This window comes from Salvelinus fontinalis, chromosome 19 (assembly GCF_029448725.1).
Source record: "Salvelinus fontinalis isolate EN_2023a chromosome 19, ASM2944872v1, whole genome shotgun sequence".
Lineage (NCBI taxonomy): Eukaryota > Metazoa > Chordata > Actinopteri > Salmoniformes > Salmonidae > Salvelinus > Salvelinus fontinalis.
The window spans coordinates 45,878,089-45,895,066 of NC_074683.1; the positions used below are offsets into that span (position 1 = coordinate 45,878,089).

General features: G+C 44.6%; 1 protein-coding gene across 1 annotated transcript; it reads left to right on the forward strand.

Moving 5' to 3' along the window:
* Positions 1-7,941: 7,941 nt before the first annotated feature.
* Positions 7,942-16,676, forward strand: LOC129816830 (lysophosphatidic acid phosphatase type 6-like). The gene is made up of 11 exons (XM_055871747.1): positions 7,942-8,128; positions 8,617-8,856; positions 9,025-9,153; positions 9,819-9,949; positions 13,186-13,265; positions 13,341-13,428; positions 13,560-13,692; positions 13,837-13,937; positions 14,149-14,241; positions 14,448-14,613; positions 15,620-16,676. The coding sequence occupies exons 2-11, from the start codon at positions 8,632-8,634 to the stop codon at positions 15,752-15,754; spliced, it is 1,281 nt and encodes a 426-aa protein (XP_055727722.1). The 5' UTR covers positions 7,942-8,128; positions 8,617-8,631; the 3' UTR covers positions 15,755-16,676.
* The last annotated feature ends 302 nt before the right edge of the window (positions 16,677-16,978 follow it).

Genomic DNA, 16,978 nt, shown 5'->3' on the forward strand with positions numbered 1-16,978 from the left:
TGAGAGCTTCTGCATATTGGACTGAGCTTTAAGATTGTGACCGTTGGGAGAACTGGTGTTTATTGTTAGAGCAATAAGAGCCTGGCCAAGCTTGAAACGTGGACATGATAACTGTGATCAAATATTGATCTTGATGCGAAAGAAATAACAGATAAATGAAATAACAGATAATTGCACATTGTATGTTTTGATGTTTTATAGATCAGAGAATTACAGTAGATCTTTCTTTAAAGTCTAAGAATAGTGTACATTAAGCTTGCCAAAAACTGTCTCACTGTATACCCAGCCGCTGATTGTAATAACACAAACATGTACATGCTTGCAAATGGAAACACACACACACAGAGACGCGCACACGCACACACACACTGCTGTCAGAGGAGGAAAAAACCCTACATTCAGGGGTCTGACCAAAGAGTTTTGTCCCCTGATCCCTGCGATCCAGTGATGGAGGCTATCTGCAGCAGTTTGGAAAATTAAATTGGGACACAGATCTCTGCAATGCAATCCATTGTGCACTATATCAGCTTCAAATATAGCAGGAGCAACTGTTTTCTCTGTGTTTAATCCTGATTGCAGACACTGCATTCGGAAAGTATTCAGACCACTTACATTTTTCCCACATTTTGTTACGTTATAGCCTTATTCTAAAATGGATTCAATAATTTTTCCCCCTCATCAATCTATGCACAATACCCCATAATGACAAAGCAAAAACAGTGTTCAATCGGGTTCAAGTCCGGGCTCTGGCTAGGCCACTCAAGGACATTTAGAGACTTGTTCCGAAACCACTCCTGCGTTATCTTGGCTTTGTGCTTAGGGTCGTTGTCCTGTTGGAAGGAGAACCTTCACCGCAGTCTGAGGTTCTGAGCGCTCTGGAGCAGGTTTTCTTCAATGATCTGTCTGTACTTTGTTCCTTTCCTCTATCCCTCGATCCTGACTGGTCTCCCAGTCGTCTCTGTCGCTGAAAAACATCCCCACAGCGTGATGCGGCCACCACCATGCTTCACCGTAGTGATGGTGCAAGGTTTCCTCCAGAAGTTACACTTCAGGCCAAAGAGAATCTCATGGTCTTAGAGTCCTTTAGGTGGCTTTTGGCAAACTCCAAGCGGGCTGTCATGTGCCTTTTGCTTTGGAGTGGCTTCCGTCTGGCCACTCTACCATATCGGCCTGATTGGTGGAGTGCTGCAGAGATGGTTGCCCTTCTGAAAGGTTCTCCCATATCCACAGAGGAACTCTGGAGCTCTGTCAGAGTGACCATCGGGTTCTTGGTCACCTCTCTGACCAAGGCCCTTCTTCCCCGTTTCCTCAGTTTGGCCTGGCAGCAAGCTCTAGGAAGAGTCTTGGTGGTTCCAAACTTGTTCCATTTAAGAATGATGGAGGCCACTGTGTTGTTGAGGACCTTCAATGCTGCAGAAATGTTTTGGTACCCTTCCCCAGATCTGTGCCTCGACACAATCCTGTCTCGGAGCTCTACGGACAATTCCTTCGGCCTCATGGCTTGGTTTTTGCTCTGACATGCACTGTCAACTGTGGGACCTTATATAGAAAGGTATGTGCCTTTCCAAATCATTTCCAATCAATTGAATTTACCACAGGTGGACTCCAATCAAGTTGTAGAAACATCTCAAGGATGATCAATGGAAACAGGATGCACTTGAGCTAAATTTTGAGTCTCCTAGCAAAGGGTCTGAATACTTATGTAAATAAGGTATTTCTGTTTTTTATTATTTATAAATTGCCAGAATTTCTAAAAACCTGTTTTCGCATTGTCATTATGGGGTATTGTATGTAGATTGACGAGGGAAAGAAAATATTTAATCAATTTTAGAATAAGGCTGTGACGTATCAAAATGTGGAAAAGGTAAAGAGGTCTGAATACTTTCCGAATGCACTGTATACAGTAACATAGCACAAGCATTATCTTTCAGTCAGAAATCAGAACAAGGGACAGCTGTGCAAAAAAGAAAAGTGTTTTCTCCATTCAACAGACTCCAATCATTACAGAGGGTTTTATGCGCTCAGGTACAGATAGTGAGGAACAATGCAAAAGTAATCAAGTGCCTATGAAAATTTAATCTACAAAAGGACCAAAGTCACAGACTTTCAGCTCCATGTTAGATTTGACAAAATGTCTTGATGTGAAAGAACAGTGTGTTCAAAAGCCATATATGAAAACAAATAATTTAGCTTGAATCAAAGCAAGGCACAAGCTTGAAAAGTTGATTGTCCTTCAGTATATCTGCATGTTTCAGGGTTTTTTAACCACGAGGTGGAGACATTTCCCCTTGAACCTTTAAAATACAGTGTAATTCCTTTATTACACCAAGATTAGAGGTCCTGCCAAAATGGGGAAAAAACATCCACATAAAGTGTCTCAAAGGGTGTGGGGTCACCACGAGCCAGAACAGCTTCAATGCACCTTGGTATAGATTCTACTAGTGTCTGGAACTCTATTGGAGGGATGTGATACCATTATTTCACAAGAAATTCCATCATTTGGTGTTTTGTTGATGGTGGTAGAAAACAATATCTCAGGCACTGCTCCAGAACCTCCCATAACTGTTCAATTGGGTTGAGATCTGGTGACTGAGATAGCCATGGTATATGTTTTACATAATTTTCATGCTCATCAAACCATTTGTGCCTTCTGGATGGGGGCATTGTCAGGAGGCATAGCCATGGTAGCCAAAATAAATCCCTGCCCAGCATTTTTATACTTGACCATAAGGATGATGGGATGTTAATTGCTTAAACTCAGGAACAACACCTGTGTGGAAACACCTGCTTTCAATATACTTTGTATCAATCATTTACTTGTGTTTCCATTATTTTGTCAGTTATCTATACTTTAATGTGACTGTGTGAAACAGTTGATTGATTGTCACATTGGTAGCTATCTATCTCTTGGCAGTACATGTATTTTCATATTTGTTTAAATGTGATTTATTTTTGTTTAAATGTGAGGCTAGTCAGAAAATAACATGTCTAGGCCTGGAGGCTACTAAAGAAGGCATAGCCACAACCTGTGAAGTTCTAAACTGATTTTGCACTAGGCTTTTGGGGTTTTGGAATATACAGCCCCCTTTATAATATCATGAATCATATTTTATTTTTCTATAGAGTAGAGGAACCTATTTTGGAGTGCCAACAGACAGGTTGCCGTTTCTCTGTGCACATTTCAATGTCATGTTGTCATTCTGTTCCTGTAAAGCCTGCAATAAAATAAAACTAATCTGTCAAATTAATTTGTCTGCCAGAAATGAATGTAACACAAACTTTCTCAGGAAAGTCGACCACAACCCAAACATTTGTCCTCGATATGGTTGCCCTCAAAAAAAAATATTGACATTGAAACGCCACACTATGGCTAACTCTACACAAGACCTTCCCTCTACAGAAGCGCTCATCTGGTCATCCAAGGAATGATTTTATACTGTATGTCAGGTCCTTCCTCAATTAGGGTACTCTGGGAAACACTGATCAAAACTACGTTTCCTACCCTCTACCCTGTCTACTGTAAACCTGCATACACGCAATCATACTAGTTCAGATAGCCTTCATTCACATTCCTGATTGTCTACAATAAAATGAATAGGCTATCATTATCATCATTGGATATTCATTTTTTATCATATTGCCTGTCTGAACACATAGTGATGACTATCGGCTTCATCATTAGCTAATATGAATACATCATAACATCCAATGTGTATATCTACTTTATTGCTGACACACTAAAGTACACAAGATGGGTCTAAAGTTCAAGTCGCAGACAAGGCACTGGGGCATTGATGCAATTTCAATTCCAGTCAGTAGAAAGATTAAAAGATTTAGTTCACAAGTAAATCTTCACACATAAAACCATAGACCATAGGCCTATATTTATATTATGCATAAAACACAAAATAAAGGAAACATCAACATAAAGTGTCTCAATAGGGTGTGGGGCCACCACGAGCCAGAACAGCTTCAATGCACCTTGGCATGGATTCTACAAGTGTCTGAAACTCTATTGGAGGGATGTGACACCATTCTTCCGCAAGAAATTCCATCATTTGGTGTTTTGTTGATGGTGGTAGAAAACACTATCTCAGGCACTGCTCCCAAATCTCCCATAAGTGTTCAATTGGGTTGACATCTGGTGACTGAGATGGCCATGGCATATGGTTTACATCGTTTTCATCCTGATCAAACCATTCAGTGACTACTCATGCCCTGTGGATGGAGCATTGTCATCCTAGGGCATAGCCATGTTAGATGACCCTAAGCATGATGGGATGTTCATTGCTTTTTTTTCATTTATTTTTGTAACCTTTATTTCAAATCAAATCAAATTGTATTTGTCAGGTGCGCTGAATACAACATGTGTAGACCTTACAGTGAAATGTTTACTTACAAGACCTTAACAAACAGTGCAGATCAAGAAAGAGTTAAGAAAATATTTACCAAATAAACAGAAAGTAAAAAATAATTAAAAGTAACACAATAAAATAACAATAACAAGGTTATATACAAGGGGTACCGGTATACATAGATAATAAACAGCGAGTAGCAGCAGTGTAAAAATCAAATGGAGATGGGGGGTGTCAATGTAAATAGTCCGGTGGCCATTTGATGAATTGTTCAGCAGACTTATGGCTTGGGGGTAGAAGATGTTAAGGAGCCTTTTGGTCCTAGACCCGGCGCTCCGGTACCGCTTGCCGTACGGTAGCAGAGAGAACAGTCTATAACTTGGGTGACTAAGTTCTTTGACAATTTTTAGGGCCTTCCTCTGACACCGCCTAGTATATAGGTCCTGGATTGCAGGAAGCTTGGCCCCAGTGATGTACTGGGCCATACGCACTACCCTCTGTAGCGCATTAAGGTCAGATGCCGAGCAGTTGCCATACCAGGTGGTGATGCAACCGGTCAGGATACTCTTGATGGTGCAGATGTAGAACATTTCATGGATCTGGGGACCAAATTGTTTCAGTCTCCTGAGGGGGAAAAGGTGTTGATGTGCCCTCTTCACGACTGTTTTGGTGTGTTTGGACCATGATAGTTCGTTGGTGATGTGGATACCAATGAACTTAAAACTCTCAACCTGCTCCACTACAGCCCTGTTGATGTTGATGGGGGCCTGTTCGGCCCGCCTTTTCCTGTAGTTCACGATCAGCTCCTTTGTCTTGCTCACGTTGAGCACCATACTGCCAGGTCTCTGACCTCCTCCCTATAGGCTGCCTCAACTGGCTCCCTGCAGGCAAATCAGTTAACAACAAATTCTTATTTACAATAGCGGCCTACCCCAGCCAAACCCTAACCCAGACGATGATGGGCCAATTGTGCGCCACCCTATGGGACTCCCAATCACAGCCAGTTGTGAAACAGCCGGTAATCATACCAGGGTCTGTAGTGACGCCTCTAGCACTGAGATGCAGTGCCTTAGACCGCTGCGCCACTCGGAGCCCCTTAATTAACTCAACCACACTTGTGTGGAAGCACCGGCATTCATTATGCTTGTATTTTTTTTATTTTTTCACCTTTATTTAACCAGGTAGGCTAGTTGAGAACAAGTTCTCATTTGCAACTGCGACCTGGCCAAGATAAAGCATAGCAGTGTGAACAGACAACAACACAGAGTTACACATGGAGTAAACAATAAACAAGTCAATAACATGGTAGAAAAAAAGAGAATCTATATACAATGTGTGCAAAAGGCATGAGGTAGGCAATAAATCGAGTAATTACAATTTAGCAGATTAACACTGGAGTGATAAATCATCAGATGATCATGTGCAAGTAGAGATACTGGTGTGCAAAAGAGCAGAAAAGTAAATAAATAAAAGCAGTATGGGGGGTGAGGTAGGTAAATTGGGTGGGTAGTTTACAGATGGACTATGTACAGCTGCAGCGATCGGTTAGCTGCTCGGATAGCAGATGTTTAAAGTTGTTGAGGGAGATAAAAGTCTCCAACTTCAGAGATTTTTGCAATTCGTTCCAGTCGCAGGCAGCAGAGAACTGGAAGGAAAGGCGTCCAAATTAGGTTTTGGCTTTAGGGATGATCATTGAGATACACCTGCTGGAGCGCGTGCTATGGGTGGGTGTAGCCATCGTGACCAGTGAACTGAGATAAGGCGGCACTTTACCTAGCATAGCCTTGTAGATGACCTGGAGCCAGTGGGTCTGACGACGAACATGTAGCGAGGGCCAGCCGACTAGGGCATACAGGTCGCAGTGGTGGGTCGTATAAGGTGCTTTAGTAACAAAACGGATGGCACTGTGATAAACTGCATCCAGTTTGCTGAGTAGAGTATTGGAAGCTATTTTGTAGATGACATCGCCGAAGTCGAGGATCGGTAGGATAGTCAGTTTTACTAGGGTAAGTTTGGCGGCGTGAGTGAAGGAGGCTTTGTTGCGAAATAGAAAGCCGACTCTAGATTTGATTTTGGATTGGAGATGTTTGATATGACTCTGGAAGGAGAGTTTGCAGTCTAGCCAGACACCTAGGTACTTATAGATGTCCACATATTCTAGGTCGGAACCGTCCAGGGTGGTGATGCTAGTCGGGCGTGCGGGTGCAGGCAGCGAACGGTTGAAAAGCATGCATTTGGTTTTACTAGCGTTTAAGAGCAGTTGGAGGCCACGGAAGGAGTGTTGCATGGCATTGAAGCTCGTTTGGAGGTTAGATAGCACAGTGTCCAAGGAAGGGCCAGAAGTATACAGAATGGTGTCGTCTGCGTAGAGGTGGATCAGGGAATCGCCCGCAGCAAGAGCAACATCATTAATATATACAGAGAAAAGAGTCGGCCCGAGATTTGAACCCTGTGGTACCCCCATAGAGACTGCCAGAGGACCGGACAACATGCCCTCCGATTTGACACACTGAACTCTGTCTGCAAAGTAGTTGGTGAACCAGGCAAGGCAGTCATTAGAAAAACCAAAGCTATTGAGTCTGCCGATAAGAATATGGTGATTGACAGAGTCGAAAGCCTTGGCCAGGTCGATGAAGACGGCTGCACAGTACTGTCTTTTATCGATGGCGGTTATGATATCGTTTAGTACCTTGAGCGTGGCTGAGGTGCACCCGTGACCGGCTCGGAAACCGGATTGCACAGCGGAGAAGGTACGGTGGGATTCGAGATGGTCAGTGATCTGTTTGTTGACTTGGCTTTTGAAGACCTTAGATAGGCAGGGCAGGATCGATATAGGTCTGTAACAGTTTGGGTCCAGGGTGTCTCCCCCTTTGAAGAGGGGGATGACCGCGGCAGCTTTCCAATCCTTGGGGATCTCAGATGATACGAAGGAGAGGTTGAACAGGCTTGTAATAGGGGGTGCGACAATGGCGGCGGACAGTTTCAGAAATAGGGGGTCCAGATTGTCAAGCCCAGCTGATTTGTATGGGTCCAGGTTTTCCAGCTCTTTCAGAACATCTGCTATCTGGATATGGGTAAAGGAGAAGCTGGGGAGGCTTGGGCGAGTAGCAGCGGGAGGGCGGGGCTGTTGGCCAAGGTTGGAGTCGCCAGGAGGAAGGCATGGCCAGCCATTGAGAAATGCTTGTTGAAGTTTTCGATTATCACGGATTTATCGGTGGTGACCGTGTTACCTAGCCTCAGTGCAGTGGGCAGCTGGGAGGAGGTGCTCTTGTTCTCCATGGACTTTACAGTATCCCAGAACTTTTGGGAGTTAGAGCTACAGGATGCAAATTTCTGCTTGAACAAGCTGGCTGACTGTGGAAAAGGCTGACTGCGTGTATTGACTGCGTGTATTGGTTCCTGACTTCCCTGAACAGTTGCATATCGCGTATGACTCATTTACTCAAGTGTTTCCCTTATTTTGGTAATTACCTGTATACTGTCTGTTTAGTTGTAATTTTATTTCCCACTTCATACATTATTGCGCTATATTTATATGCGCACCACCCTGTGCTTACGGTAATGAGCGGCATGGGAGGGAAATGACGCATGTGGGTAGCTTTTCCGTGAAGAGCAGTTTCATTTTGAAAGCATCGATCACACCAGAAATGACTACATATTCCAAAAAACATTTTGTCCCTAGCCGGATGCCGTGTTTTCAAAATACACTGAGTCAGTCGATGTCTTTTATTTGTTTTAAAACTAGTTAATAACTGTTCCAGTGGTAATTAAACGTAAGTAACTGTTACTGTACATTTGAGTTCAACATATTGTGCCGTTGAAGTAGCTAAAGAGCTAGCTAACCCGAAAATGAATCAATTTCTGGTTAGTTAGTTAACGTTACATATTTAGCTAACGTTACTTGAATGGCTTTGACATTAGTTGAGATATCGACTGTATCGCTAGCTAGCTAACCTCATCAGTCTGCAGCACATTTTCAATATTACCGACACAGCCAGCTTGTTTCAAACGCCTGCTTCATAACTTGCTACCATCGACACCAAAAGATCAAGTGCCAGGTTTACCCAGAATGTAGTTGTATACAGTACGTTACCTAGATAACGTTAGTTACTGAAAAATAAAGATTGGAATAACGTTTGCTAACGTTAGCTAAAATCTTATGCAGATCACTAAACATCGTTAACGTTAGCTGCAAATGATAGCTTGCTAGCTAGCACACTGCCTATGTTCAATGTTGGTATTGTGTGGTCTGTCTCGGCAGTATAATAACGTAAGCATGAGGACGAGGAACCTCTGGACCAAAGCAGGTGTTTTGGGCTCTATGTCCATGGCGTTTGGATCCATGCTCTGGTCTCATAAGAAGAGAGAACCAACTCAGACGGATTTGGGTTCGGCCCCCGCATGCACGGAACCGCCTTTTCCTTACGAGCTCAAACTCGTGCAAGTCCTGTTCCGCCACGGAGCCCGAACCCCGCTGAAGTCTATACCAGGCATCATGGAGGTGAGAGACCACCTGTGTCACACAAGAACATCTGACAGACCTGATGCTCTGTCTCTCAGGACTTGAAGTTGAGGGAAAGCCATTCATCTTAGCCTGATCTCCAAGACAAGGCATATGAAGGTATGTGCATCTGGAAGTCTAACCTTTTCCTTGTCCTGTCTGTATCAGGCCCAGTGGGTGCCTAACCTCCTGGAACCCCCAGCACACACACAGATCAACTATGTGGTGACAGACCTGGAAGGAGGTCCACGGCCCTCCTCACCGGTGGAGGACAGCTACCGGGCCAACATACTGACCGTGAGTGTGCCTGTGTCTGTTAGCGAGGAAGAGGTGCCTAGAGAGATAAGGAAAGGAGTAGGCAGCGCTTGGATAAGTACGGTTAATGGGTTTAAGTTGTCACGTAGGTGTGCTGGCATGGACTCCATACAGACATATGTCACTGTCACTTACTGGGTTACTCACAGCCAACTGTTAACCATTAGGATTTCCCTCTCCAGACCAGTAACATCACATACCACACTGGCACGACGTGTCAGGATCGAAATTCTAGTTGCCCATTAAATCTATTAGTGGTCTTTGAGGGTAGGGGTCATCATAAAGCAGGACTTTGCACCCTGAGAGACCTCCCTCTGAGGCTTAGACCGGGGGCTGTATCCCAGCTAAAGGCCTGTTCAAGTGAAAGAACAATCTATGGTTCACTCTGATCCAGCTCTGACTGTTATGGTCTGGGCCTGGCACTGAGGGAACGAACAGATAACCAATGAGCATATACCGAGAGGTTTGTCCTTCACTCAGCGAGAGATTGCTGTGAGACTCTCCGGAGGATTGTGTCTGTCTCACGGTGCACCTGGCATACCACAGTACTACTCCCCATGTACACAATGGATAGACACTGGTGATGCCATTTTGGATTGACTGTCTTGGCAACCTTTGACTCCTGACCCTGTTCCTCTCCTCTGCAGGGGGGTACGTACCCAGGTCAGCTCACCACGGTGGGCATGCAGCAGCTATATGAGTTGGGAAAGAGGCTGAGGAAGAGATACATCCAGGACACAGCCTTCCTCAACCCCACCTTCAGCACTACAGAGGTTTAGTAAGTACCACAGCCTTCCTCAACCCCACCTTCAGCCCTACAGAGGTTTAGTAAATACCACAGCCTTCCTCAACCCCACCTTCAGCACTACAGAGGTTTAGCAAATACCACAGCCTTCATCAACCCCACCTTCAGCACTACAGAGGTTTAGTAAATACCACAGCCTTCCTCAACCCCACCTTCCGCCCTACAGAGGTTTAGTAAGTACCACAGCCTTCCTCAACCCCACCTTCAGCCCTACAGAGGTTTAGTAAATACCACAGCCTTCCTCAACCCCACCTTCAGCACTACAGAGGTTTAGTAAGTACCACAGCCTTCCTCAACCCCACCTTCAGCCCTACAGAGGTTTAGTAAGTACCACAGCCTTCCTCAACCCCACCTTCAGCCCTACAGAGGTTTAGAAAGTACCACAGCCTTCCTCAACCCCACCTTCAGCACTACAGAGGTTTAGTAAGTACCACAGCCTTCCTCAACCCCACATTCAGCCCTACAGAGGTTTAGTAAGTACCACAGCCTTCCTCAACCCCACCTTCTGCACTACAGATGTTTAGTAAGTACCACAGCCTTCCTCAACCCCACCTTCAGCACTACAGAGGTTTAGTAAGTACCACAGCCTTCCTCAACCCCACCTTCAGCACTACAGAGGTTTAGTAAGTACCACAGCCTTCCTCAACCCCACCTTCAGCCCTACAGAGGTTTAGTAAATACCACAGCCTTCCTCAACCCCACCTTCAGCACTACAGAGGTTTAGCAAATACCACAGCCTTCATCAACCCCACCTTCAGCACTACAGAGGTTTAGTAAATACCACAGCCTTCCTCAACCCCACCTTCCGCCCTACAGAGGTTTAGTAAGTACCACAGCCTTCCTCAACCCCACCTTCAGCCCTACAGAGGTTTAGTAAATACCACAGCCTTCCTCAACCCCACCTTCAGCACTACAGAGGTTTAGTAAGTACCACAGCCTTCCTCAACCCCACCTTCAGCCCTACAGAGGTTTAGTAAGTACCACAGCCTTCCTCAACCCCACCTTCAGCCCTACAGAGGTTTAGAAAGTACCACAGCCTTCCTCAACCCCACCTTCAGCACTACAGAGGTTTAGTAAGTACCACAGCCTTCCTCAACCCCACCTTCTGCACTACAGATGTTTAGTAAGTACCACAGCCTTCCTCAACCCCACCTTCAGCACTACATAGGTTTAGTAAGTACCACAGCCTTCCTCAACCCCACCTTCAGCACTACAGAGGTTTAGTAAATACCACAGCCTTCCTCAACCCCACCTTCAGCACTAAAGAGGTTTAGCAAATACCACAGCCTTCATCAACCCCACCTTCAGCCCTACAGAGGTTTAGTAAGTACCACAGCCTTCCTCAACCCCACCTTCAGCACTACAGAGGTTTAGTAAATACCACAGCCTTCCTCAACCCCAGCTTCAGCACTACAGAGGTTTAGTAAGTACCACAGCCTTCCTCAACCCCACCTTCAGCCCTACAGAGGTTTAGTAAGTACCACAGCCTTCCTCAAACCCACCTTCAGCCCTACAGAGGTTTAGTAAGTACCACAGCCTTCCTCAACCCCACCTTCAGCACTACAGAGGTTTAGTAAGTACCACAGCCTTCCTCAACCCCACCTTCAGCCCTACAGAGGTTTAGTAAGTACCACAGCCTTCCTCAACCCCACCTTCTGCACTACAGAGGTTTAGTAAGTACCACAGCCTTCCTCAACCCCACCTTCAGCACTACAGAGGTTTAGTAAGTACCACAGCCTTCCTCAACCCCACCTTCAGCACTACAGAGGTTTAGTAAGTACCACAGCCTTTCTCAACCCCACCTTCAGCCCTACAGAGGTTTAGTAAATACCACAGCCTTCCTCAACCCCACCTTCAGCACTACAGAGGTTTAGCAAATACCACAGCCTTCATCAACCCCACCTTCAGCACTACAGAGGTTTAGTAAATACCACAGCCTTCCTCAACCCCACCTTCAGCCCTACAGAGGTTTAGTAAATACCACAGCCTTCCTCAACCCCACCTTCAGCCCTACAGAGGTTTAGTAAGTACCACAGCCTTCCTCAACCCCACCTTCAGCCCTACAGAGGTTTAGTAAATACCACAGCCTTCCTCAACCCCACCTTCAGCACTACAGAGGTTTAGTAAGTACCACAGCCTTCCTCAACCCCACCTTCAGCACTACAGAGGTTTAGTAAGTACCACAGCCTTCCTCAACCCCACTTTCAGCCCTACAGAGGTTTAGTAAGTACCACAGCCTTCCTCAACCCCACCTTCTGCACTACAGAGGTTTAGTAAGTACCACAGCCTTCCTCAACCCCACCTTCAGCACTACAGAGGTTTAGTAAGTACCACAGCCTTTCTCAACCCCACCTTCAGCCCTACAGAGGTTTAGTAAATACCACAGCCTTCCTCAACCCCACCTTCAGCACTACAGAGGTTTAGCAAATACCACAGCCTTCATCAACCCCACCTTCAGCACTACAGAGGTTTAGTAAGTACCACAGCCTTCCTCAACCCCACCTTCAGCCCTACAGAGGTTTAGTAAATACCACAGCCTTCCTCAACCCCACCTTCAGCCCTACAGAGGTTTAGTAAGTACCACAGCCTTCCTCAACCCCACCTTCAGCCCTACAGAGGTTTAGTAAATACCACAGCCTTCCTCAACCCCACCTTCAGCACTACAGAGGTTTAGTAAGTACCACAGCCTTCCTCAACCCCACCTTCAGCCCTACAGAGGTTTAGTAAGTACCACAGCCTTCCTCAACCCCACCTTCAGCACTACAGAGGTCAAGTAAGTACAGACACATCATGTGATCATCACCAGTAGCCTGGTAGTCACATCTGGTTATGTAACCAACTCCCTCTTTGTTTTGCTTGACAATGTTAAAGGGTATAGCAGAAATATCTGGGCCCCAGGTTGGGTAACATATAATGTACTGTTATTACTTTATGGATCTAAAAAGGAAAACACTGTATACAAGGATGTGAACTCGAGCTTTACATTTACTAAATTAATTAGCTATGGCATAATTACATTGCTCATACACTGCATGACTATAGGCGCTCGGTCCATAAAGGGGACATGAGTAGTTAACAGAACAAGAACATACCGTACAGGTTAATAACTGATTATGGTAATGTTCACTCCTACTACAACACGATTGTAAGATCTGTGACAGAGTACATGTAGCCTACAAGACATTGATATATTCCTCTCTCTCTCCCAGTGTGCGTTCCACTAACATTGTGAGAACCATAGAGTCTGCCAAGTGCCTGGTGGCAGGGCTGTTCTATCAAAGCCAGAGAGGTAGGTGTCAGTTTGTGTTTGTGTGTCATAGGAAATACTGGTCTATCTCCTAATGTTGCTCCCCCTCTCCTGAAGACATGGTTCCCATTCTGACAACTGAGGCAGAGTCAGAGATCCTGTACCCTAACTACCATGGATGCAGACTGCTCAAACTCCTCAGCGGGTGAGTGACTGTCTGGGTCCCTTTTCTTGTTGATTTTTGTGATTGGCTGGATCCCTCACTCGTTGGTATTTGTGATTGGATGTTTCTCTCGTGTTGGTTTTTGTGATTGGCTATGTCTGTGTGTGCTGTAGTCATCGCTGGGCGGAATCATCCACTCTGCCAGACATTGCTACGGACCTGAGCAGCATCAAGAGTGCTCTGGGCATCGCTGCCCAACAACGGGTTGACTTCATCCTCATCAGGGACGACATGGTGGCAAGAGAGGTGACACAAAACAACAAAAATACAATACCATGACAAAAAAATATCCTTTTGTTACCAAAGTTGATTATGTGGTCAAAAGATATGAGTGATATTATCACTGCGTTGCATTGACATTTTAACGTTACAATATGTGTGTTCTAACAGACCCACGGCCTACCCTGCCCACCAGTCCTTGACTCCTGGAGAAACACAGTGGAGCGGAGAGCTGTGGAGATGATCTACCACATCTACGAACCCAGCAAGAGGTCAAAGGGCAGAGGGATATAAATACAGATCAGCATGTGTAGAGGGTCAGGGAGTAGAACACACAGAAAATACAGTTCCCTGTTCCATGAGCATATGCTTCCTTATTCCACATTATGAAATCACAGTCCACTGTGCATTAGAGGTGTTTTAAAAAATCACCCAAGACAGTTGTTTTCTTAATCTTCTCTGGTGTTGGTTTGTTGTGACTAGGGAGAACCTGCAGCTGTGTGTGGGTCCCCTCCTGCATATCCTAATGGGCAACATAGAAGATAAACTACAGGACACAACCTCAGAGCCCAACAGGTGAACTACTGTAACATTTACCTGTCCATTTGAACACAGAGGCAGTAGCAGAGATTTGTAGAGCTGCAGTTCTCAACCCAACCACTTGATGGTAGCAAATGTCCTTTTCCGAATGGCACATCCTTAAAACGTTTTGTTCCCCACCCCTACTCGTTGCTAAACATCAGAAATCTGAGGGCATTTATGTAGATGTTTCTCTCTCTCAGGAAGCTCTTCCTTTACTCTGCCCACGACACCACTCTGATACCCTGTCTCATGGCTCTGGGGATTTTTGACATGCGATGGCCACCGTACGCTTCAGACATCACCCTGGAGCTGCACCAGCATCGGCAGACCAAAGAGGCCTTCGTCAAAGTGTCCTACATTGGCCAGGTAGGCTAGGGAGGATGCAGGGCTCACAGAAGTGTGCACATAATATTGAAACTATTTCCAGACTCTGTTTCTCTCCGAGAGTCAGTGATTTGTATAGCTAGGTTTCCATCCAATGGTGAACGTGCATAAAGTTGGAGGAATTCAGATATGACATCATTGTTTTTAGCACTACCCACAGAGTTCTTAAACTACGGTGCGCAACATGGTTCAATGTGCCAGTAAATCAGCACCATTTTTTTTCTTCAAAATGCAGTATTGGAGCTAGAATCGGGATCATGTATACTGCGCTATTGCCAATATAAAAAAGGAGTAATGGAGAACATTGTACAATACGGTGAACTGAGCAAATTAGACATTTGTGGTAAGTACATGGGGGGCTGCCATCTTTATGCACCTTCGCTATTGGTGACAGATTTTCATGTGAATATTCTAAAATCCGCATAAAGATAATGTTTCCACCAAACTGACTTGTTGCGGATAAAAAATAATCAGTGCATGTACAATGTACTTTTTCGCTAAAGTTGTGTGTTTCCATTTCATTTTCAAATCTACTGATAGTTTTGTCACAACTGTTGCGTTAAATAGCAAAAGTGCCTACTCTCCTCTTGGCACATCTACATGATGAGATTATTGTGGATACTATTTATTTGTCAAACGGCAGTGGTGCATCGATCATCATGTCACCAAAATAAGATCCTCGATATTTATTAGAAAGGAGCATCAAGCTCATCACCTTGCACTTCACCACCCTGTGAAGTTCATCAACTTATTTAATCTGTAGCCTAATAAACTGCATGGTTTACGGAGTCAGTTTTCACCACCGTTTCTCGCATAATACATTTTACCAATACAAAAAGGTCCCACCATGTCAAACGAACAAATGATCTGCATTTATAAAATCACAAATGTCATGATTTTTTTTTAATGGTATGACTTTACTCGCATAACTGTGGATGGAAACGTGGTTAGTGTCTTTCTTACACTTTATTTTGATCTGTCTCTGTAGGACCAGTTGGTTCCAGGCTGTAGTGGAGTCTACTGCCCCCTGCAGGAGTTCAAGCAGGCCCTCTCCAACTACTCACTGACCTTTGAGCTCTACGAGTCACTTTGCAACCGCACAAAGGGCGTGGCTAACCCCTGAGGCTTCTGCGACCCCCAGCTCTACCCCATGCACTCAGTGTTACCAGCCACCATGTTTACATCCCACCAGAGACCTCCACTCTCCAGCCCTTGCCTATCATTAGCCAGTGTATTACAACAGAGGTTTTCAAAGTGTGAGTACACGGTTGTCTTAATGCTCATTAGAGGCCCACTGTCTCAGACTTTGAAAACAGCTGTATTACAGTATGTTAGGATACCTCACTGTCTAAACGCACAAATATAGCTTCCCTGTCAGTGTATAGCTGTCTTTGAAACCACATCCAGCTCATATCAGGGCAATGGGCATCCTGTGTGTTACTGCTCATACTGGTTAAGATGACAGTTTTACTTAGAGGTCTTAATTATTGAGATGATCTGGTGATAATATAATCTGCCTAAAAAATAAGTATGTGTTACCAATTTATATTCATATGTTTACATTCTGTGACTACTATGCACACAGCAATGTGTATTTACTGTATACATGATTACTTTATGCACAGCACTATAAATTATAGTGCACCAGATTCTAGATATTTACTATCTGAAAATATGTTCTGGCTTTGTTGCTTTTAGAGTGAACTAAATTTCTTCATATCGAACTACAATCTTTTCCTCAGGGGAAAAGCAAGCACGTAGTGTTTATAAACCAAGGGAACCAAATGTGTGTGTGCACGTTTACCCACTCCAAATCATTCATTTTAGAACCTGCTAAAAATCTGTTGTGAGTGAAACAGTAGGTGCCTTTTAGGAATTTGTTGATTGTATAAATTAAATGCATGGACCTATGAGCAAATATAAACACCCACACTGGAGTGATTTCATTTGCTTGTTAGTTGTATGCCAAATCATGGAGAGTTGCCCTGAAATTCTTTGACTTTGTTTTGGAGTGGTGGAGAGAAATAAAAGAGAGTTGGTCAAGGCTTTGTCTCTCACTACTGTGCAGCATAGCAATGCAAATTGTGTTCCAATCTCAACGTCAGTGGGCCTCGTAAGGATACCTGAACCTCACCTTTCAGTCATGTATTAGAATTCAGGGGTATTCAACTCTTACCCTATGAGGTCTGGAGCCTGCTTGTTTTCTGTTCTACCTAATTAATTGCGCCTACCTTTTATCCCGGGTCTAAATAAGTCCCTGATTAGAGTGGAACAATGGCACTTTCTGATACATTGCAGTTTTATCCACTCAAACACGGCCAATATCTTTTGTCTTCCAATGCCACAG

Excerpts from the sequence above, each read along its gene's own strand:
- LOC129816830 (XM_055871747.1), top strand. The coding sequence starts at position 8,632 with ATGAGGACGAGGAACCTCTGGACCAAAGCAGGTGTTTTGGGCTCTATG. Across the intron at positions 9,154-9,818 it reads ACCGGGCCAACATACTGACC|GGGGGTACGTACCCAGGTCA; the intron begins GTGAGTGTGCCT and ends TCTCCTCTGCAG. Across the intron at positions 13,938-14,148 it reads ATCTACGAACCCAGCAAGAG|GGAGAACCTGCAGCTGTGTG; the intron begins GTCAAAGGGCAG and ends TGTTGTGACTAG.